This window comes from Pollachius pollachius, assembly GCF_949987615.1.
Source record: "Pollachius pollachius genome assembly, chromosome: 5".
In the NCBI taxonomy this organism is placed as follows: domain Eukaryota; kingdom Metazoa; phylum Chordata; class Actinopteri; order Gadiformes; family Gadidae; genus Pollachius; species Pollachius pollachius.
This window is the reverse complement of record NC_136938.1, coordinates 22,266,338-22,273,704: the sequence shown is the minus strand read 5'-3', so window position 1 is coordinate 22,273,704 and position 7,367 is coordinate 22,266,338. Positions and strand designations below refer to the sequence as shown.

The 7,367-nt window shown below is 46.4% G+C and overlaps 1 protein-coding gene across 1 annotated transcript in view; it reads left to right on the top strand.

The window, feature by feature from the left end:
• Nucleotides 1–6,664, top strand: part of tshz3b (teashirt zinc finger homeobox 3b) — a 35,507-nt gene extending 28,843 nt beyond the window's left edge. Inside the window, exon 2 of the mRNA XM_079736743.1 lies at nucleotides 1,299–6,664. Within this exon, the coding sequence (XP_079592869.1) occupies nucleotides 1,299–4,909 (3,611 nt within the window). The 3' untranslated portion in view covers nucleotides 4,910–6,664. The remainder of the gene's footprint in view (nucleotides 1–1,298) is intronic.
• The last annotated feature ends 703 nt before the right edge of the window (nucleotides 6,665–7,367 follow it).

Genomic DNA, 7,367 nt, shown 5'->3' with positions numbered 1-7,367 from the left:
GTGTGTGTGTGTCTATGTGTGTGTGTGTGTGTGTGTGTGTGTGTGTGTGTGTGTGTGTGTGTGTGTGTGTGTGTGTGTATGTTTACATACCACGTTGAATGAGTGATGGCCCTGCTGTGGGAAGGAATGTGTGCATGGCACATGGCTACCGACGTGACTCTCAACCACTCACTCTTTTAGTTCAGTTGCCAAAACAAGATTATGTGTGTGTGAGGGTGTGTGTGAGTACTTTAGTAGTTAAAAGTGTCAGCACAAAGTCTTGTTTTTCTAATGCTCCTTTCTTTCCACTTGACATTCCAACAACTACAAATGTGTGTTGATGTTCTAAGATGACAGATTTTTGGTTTTGTCACGAAAAGATGCATCTTTTATCAGTAGGATTTTCATCACATTATTCTAAATGGAAATTATTTAAATATAAATTGAAAGCTTCCAGCTTTCTCTCTCCCAGCACCCCTCCACCCTCAAGCTAAACTGTAAATAATAATACAAAACACATTTTTTTCTTTCCTTTTTTTAATCTTTGGTAATTGTAGCAAATGTGTTTGGCTCGGGGAGATTTGTTGCCGGGGAAAATGACATACATTCATTTTTATTCACGAGGAGGAAGGGTTCTGAGTGGTGTAATGAGTGGAAATGCATGCTTAATTTAAATTGTGAGTGTGTCTGTTAGGGAATGCATTCGAGTCTGCACAAGAAGCGTAAGACATATTAATTGACAGACAGGAACGGCTGTCTCCGAGGTTGATACAAGTAATTTATTACTTCAGAAATGAATGCCGTCGCCAGAATGTGCTTCATTAATTTCAAATTTAGTTTTAATTTCAAGCTGTTGCCCCTTGAGAAGAATAAGGTGGCAAGTTCTGTTTGAAGAACAAACTCCCCAACCCCCCCCCCCCCCCCCCCCCCCCCCCCCCCCTCTGCGGATTTCTCATTTTTCTTGCCTCCATCTTTTTCTGACTGTCACTGATTTTCCGCAATTCACAACAAAGACCTGAAGGCTAGAGAGAATTTACCAGAGTGGAAGGTGACTTAATTGGGCAAAACGTTTTGTAAATGCAACGAATGGGAGATGTTGAAATGCAATAACTGTAAAGTTATGTGAAACCCAGCATCTGCTTGACTCAGTTTCCTCGTTCTTTACTCCAGAGTACATCTGGTTCCGGAATCATCATGTGTTTCTGTCAGCTGTCATGGAAGTGCACTAGAATGCAAAGTAGATGAACTATCATATATGCTGCCAGTCTAGTTCTAACCAACACATCTTTCTCTCTCCCTTTTGTTCTTTTTCCCTGCAGCCTACGTCCCTGAGGATGAGAAGGAGGCCGCCTTGCGCGAGGAGGACCAGGATGGAGATGACTCCGCCCAGGAAGGGGAGGAACCCTCCGCCAAGTTCCTGTGTCAGGACAAAGAATACCTTCTCAAAGACCGACCCGGCTCGGCCGACTTCAACGACTCCCCCGCCGCCGCCGACCTCTCGGGTCAGGAGCTGGACAGCGAGTCGCACCTCAGCGAGTCCAGTGACAGGATGTCCGACTTCGAGATCTCGTCCTTGAAAAATGACGACGCCGTTCTCATGGCTAAAGACCCCATGAATCCCCTCTTGCTGTCCCCTGCCTCTGTCCTGATGGCCGCCGCAAACTCTGCCGCCCCACCCAGCGTGGACAACGCGCTTTTATCCACGACGGGACAAGTGGCCGACAGCCTGGAAAAGATGAAGGCCATCTACACTTCGTTTCTGACCAACTCCTACTGGTCTACACTGAACTTGAACATGAACATGACAGCAGCTCAGCCCGCGGAGAAGCCCCCTCGTAGCCACAGCAGCAGCAGCAGCAGCAGCAGCAGCAGCAGCTGTGGGAGCGGAGGCTACGACTGGCATCAGACGGCCGTGGCCAAATCCCTCCAGCAGGCTTCGCAGAACCACCAAAACCGCATGGGGATGGCCCAGCAACCGACGGTGGCAGTGAGCACAGCGTCTACAGAGCCTCATCTGTTTAGCACCGTCCAGCTGTACCGACAGAGCACCAAACTGTACGGCTCCATATTCACCGGTGCCAGCAAGTTCCGATGCAAGGACTGCAGCGGCGCATACGACACGCTAGTGGAGCTGACCGTGCACATGAACGAGACTGGCCACTACCGGGACGATAACTACGAGACGGACAGGGAGGGTACCAAGCGCTGGTCAAAACCGAGGAAGCGTTCCTTGCTCGAGATGGAGGGGAAGGAGGACGCACAGAAGGTCCTCAAGTGCATGTACTGTGGCCACTCCTTTGAGTCCCTGCAGGACCTCAGTGTCCACATGATTAAGACGAAACACTACCAGAAAGTGCCTCTGAAAGAGCCTGTTACACCAGTGGCTGCGAAGATCATCTCCTCTTCCCGAAAGAGAGCCCCTATCGAGCTCGACCTCCCCAGCTCACCTGACTCCAACGGAGGTACACCCAAGCCCAACATATTCACTGAGTCTAATGACATTCTTCAGAAAGCCTCAAACCCGTACATCACAGCCAACAACCGGTATGGACACCAGAACGGAGCTAGCTATGCCTGGCAGTTTGAATCAAGGAAGTCACAGATCCTCAAATGCATGGAGTGTGGCAGTTCTCATGATACACTGCAAGAGCTGACAGCCCACATGATGGTGACCGGCCACTTTATTAAAGTCACCAATTCGGCTATTAAAAAAGGAAAGCCCATCATAGATTCACCCTCCCCAGCTCCAATCGCCATGTCAATTGAGGAAAAGTTCCAGTCGGTTCCCTTAGCGGCTACAACTTTCTCACCTCCCCCTGCCCCTGTGCCTCCCCCAACCAGCATCTCACCCACACCAATGGCTGTTGTGATAAAGAAGGAGGAGAAAGAGGAGGAATGTACTAAAGAGATAATTACCAACAATGGTAACAGCAACACTAAAGAGAAGAAGATAGTGTGTGATGATGAGACTGAAGAGAAATTTGACATTTCCTCAAAATATTCATATCTCACCGAGGAGGACTTGGATGATAGTCCCAAAGGGGGGTTTGATATACTCAAGTCCCTGGAGAATACTGTTACCTCAGCTATAAACAAAGCCCAGAATGGTGCCCCCAGTTGGGGTGGCTACCCAAGCATCCATGCAGCCTACCAACTCCCCAACATCATGAAGCTCTCTCTGGGCAACACTGGCAAGAGTCCCCCTCTCAAATACATGTTCCCCAGCGGGGACATCCTGTCTCCAACAGCCAAAATCCAGCCACTTATGTCCCCTCCAAGCAGACAGAATTCACCTCTGCCTAAGAACAACTTTCATGCTATGGAGGAGCTGGTCAAAAAGGTGACAGAGAAAGTAGCCAAGGTTGAAGAAAAGATGAGGGAGCCCACTGGAATCGTGCAGTCTTCCCCACTAAGACGCACTAGCCCTTCACCCTGTAGCAGTGAGGCAGGGGAATCAAACAGGGGACCATCTCCCAAAGAGAGGAGAGTATGTGGCTCCAGAACCCCGGATAATGTTGCAGCGGGAGACAAAGTTGCAGCAGCACTGGGCAACAGAGTCAATCACAGAGATTCAAATGGTGACATCCCCAATAAGGAGGGCATGGAGAACGGCGTGGATTCAACTGGCGTGACATCCCCTATTTCCTCCAGCCTTTGTGGTAGCACAGCCATCATTACGGATCACCCTCCGGAACAGCCGTTTGTCAACCCGCTGAGTGCGCTGCAGTCGGTGATGAATGTCCACTTGGGAAAGGCCGCAAAGCCCGCCCTGCCTTCCCTTGATCCCATGAGCATGCTGTTCAAGATGAGCAACAGCTTGGCTGAGAAGGCGGCAGTGGCAGCGTCCACTCCGCCGACACAGGCCAAAAAACACGGCAACGACCACATGGACCGCTACTACTACCAGCAGCACCTAAACACCAATGACCAGCCCATTGACCTGACCAAAGGAAAGAGCGCTGACAAAAGTAGCAACAACGGCTCGCTTGGCTCAGTGGCTCTGTCCTCGTCTACGTCCACACCAACCTCTATTTCTCCTTCCGCCACCATCACCATGGCCAAAGCCTCGGCAGCAGTAGCTTCCTTCATGTCCAATTCCCCGCTGAGGGAGAACGCTTTGTCAGACATCTCAGACATGCTTCGGAACCTGACGGAGAGCCAGGCCATGTCCAAGTCCTCCACACCAAGCAGCCTGTGTGAACGCCCGGACATTGAGGGTGCTACGCAGGAGGAGATGGATGAAATATCCCCTGCACAGAAGCGTAAAGGCCGCCAGTCCAACTGGAATCCACAGCATCTCCTTATCCTGCAGGCCCAGTTTGCCTCCAGTCTGCGGCAGACGAATGATGGCAAGTACATCATGTCAGACCTGAGTCCCCAGGAGAGGATGCACATCTCTCGGTTCACCGGCCTGTCCATGACCACCATCTCCCACTGGCTGGCCAACGTCAAGTATCAGCTGAGGAGAACGGGTGGCACTAAGTTCTTAAAGAACTTAGACTCGGGTCACCCCGTGTTCTTCTGTAGTGACTGTGCTTCACAGATCCGCTCGCCGTCCACTTACGTGAGCCACCTCGAGTCTCACCTGGGTTTCCGTCTCCGAGACCTGGCCAAACTGTCCGGGGAGCAGCTTCTCAGCCAGATCTCCCAGCAGCATCACCAGCAGCGCCACACCAAAGGACTATCCGAAAAACTGCTGTCCAACCTCAGTCCCTCCAGCCACCCATTGTCCTCCTCCCTTCCTATCTCCCTTCCCCTGGCCAACTCCCCGTCGCCGTCGCCTGACGAGGATGGAAGCGGGGCCATGCATCAGTGCAGGCTGTGCAACCGGACTTTTGCTAGCAAGCACGCGGTCAAGCTTCACCTGAGCAAGACCCACGGGAAGTCCCCGGAGGACCACCTCATGTATGTGTGTGAGCTGGAGAAATAGAGGGGATGGCATGGGGACAATGCTGAACTTTATCTTATGTATTTCTCCCTCACTCCAACCCTGTCTCTTACGTTTTTACAAACATTTATTTTGAAGGACCATCAAAAGTGACTGAAATGCACAAAAAGGTGCCATACAACTACTGCTTTGCATTTAGGCACATGGTTTAAGAATTTTTCCTGTTTTGTTATTATTGTTGTAGTTTATTTCTTGTTCATTTCTTTTTCAACGTGAGTTTGACTCACGTTGACTCAACACATTTAAGTGACTTGTGTTTCGTGCTTTTTTATTTGAGGAAAAAAGCATTTTTAAGAAGACAAAAGCTGTTGTCATTGATGGTATTCAGTAAATGAAGGTTTAAAAATAGATTCTAAAATGAAGTGATGTGTATTTTAAAACTTGTGTAAAGTTCCTTTATATTTTGGCATCACTGGGGTGTAATTAAGCTGCATGCATAAATGAAACAATTTAGTTAAAGCGTTATAACTAAATCTGGTGCACTTTCCATTATTTGATTTTTGTATTCCACTTGTTCCTCCTTTAACTTGCTCTTGTTCAGTTTTCATTGATTTTTGTTAAATTGTTCCTTTTTTGTTCTTTTATTTTGTTTCTGAAACATTTTATGCTGGTTTCAGCGTCCTAAAGTTTAACCCTCTGAGTACGTCGAAGCACTTCTGCAACTAAAGATAAACGGTATCAACATGAGATTTGAGATTGGCAATGGAACGAGACTGTTGTGAGGAATTTGTGACAAACAGACACTTATCTGCCATGTCCATGTTTCACAGACCCATATTCAGGCAAATCCTAGACCACATTGTTCTGTTTTCTTTCACTCTTATGAGTCATAAGCTTAATCTTTGTCTGGATTTTTCCCCCAAAGTCTTGAAAAAAGCATTGTAGCTTTCTGATGCAAAAAAAAAATGAAAACACAACAAAAATCTAACGGATGAAAAGACAAAACAAAATTGAATAGAAATTTGAAGTCTTTTCTTGTCATTCGATCAGGGACCTTAATGTATTCAGGTCTGTGTACAAATTATGTATATAAAAACATATAAAGTAATTCCTGTCTAAATTATGCATCGTTTCTATATTTTTAATTTAAGAGGATTAATGACTATCTGCTGGTGCACAATATATGAAGACATTAATACAATTGTTTTGCACAATAGTTTTATAAACGTGTTATTTAATCAAGTGATATGATGGGACGAGGCAAAAAACATTAAAAAGATCACAACAGTTGATTCTTTTTATTTACAGCTCGTGCTCAAAGGGTTAAAGACTCTTTTTACAAGACACTACTTTACATGTGCCACTGTATGAACAATTAAAAAAAAGATATTAAAGGTTGTAAAAAAGATCCTACTTTATGAAGAAATGTCACATGTAATCTCTTATTTATAAGAACTCTTGGTTGTTGTTTCATATCGCTGAATGCGTTTTTTTTCGATTGGTCCTTTTTTTTTGTACTGACTAATTACTTTCCCATGATTCCACACTGCAGCTTTATCTTTTCCGGTATATGAAAGGGTAACCATGGTTACCCCAACCTCTTGAGTGACAAGTTCTGCCAATTTATGGCTGTAAATTTGCAGAACTAACTGACAGCTGCCTGTGGAGCAACGGAAAAAACAAAGAAAATCCTTATGTGTAAAATATTGGCATGTAAACAGCACAGATACTGTTATGCATTCTGTGCCGTGAATCTTTTTGTTTGTTTCCTTTTTTTTTGTTGTCCTTCTTCTTCTTGACAATGAACACCCATTATATGACTTCATATAACCTTGTTTTCTACTGCAGCATTAAAAAAGGAACTCGTTTTTTTGCAGTAACGTGTTTGTGTCTCTTATGGCTATCAATTTTGTCTGTGCGTGTGTCTGTGTGTGTGTGTGTGTGTGTGTGTGTGTGTGTGTGTGTGTGTGTGTGTGTGTGTGTGTGTGTGTGTGTGTGTGTGTGTCTGTGTGTGTGGGTGTGTGTCGTTCGGGCACTAATGAGCGCATTAGACTGCACGTGTCAGTGTCTGTCTGCGTTGAGATGTACACTGTGTCTCGATGAGTGGCATCAACGACCGGGTTTGTGTGTGAAAGAAACACACACACACACACATATATAGATATATAGATAAACAAACCATCATTGGTCGGCTTCCCTCCTAGTGTTTGGGTCGCATTCTGAGGCTATAGTTTATAGGCTAGGCTTTGGGATAAACCGTTTATGTGAGATAAGTCACATTCAATTTTCAGGCCTTTTGGACACTGTTCTCTCCCTCTTTGCTCTATTTTGATCTTTCTCCTCTCTCTCTCTCTCTCTCTCTCTCTCTCTCTCTCTCTCTCTCTCTCTCTCCCTCTCTCTGTCTCTCTCTCTCTCTCTCCCTCTCTCTCTCTGTCTCTCTCTCCCTCTCTCTCTCGCTCTCTCTCTCTCTCTCTCTGTCCCTCATGGCTGCAGCTTTGTG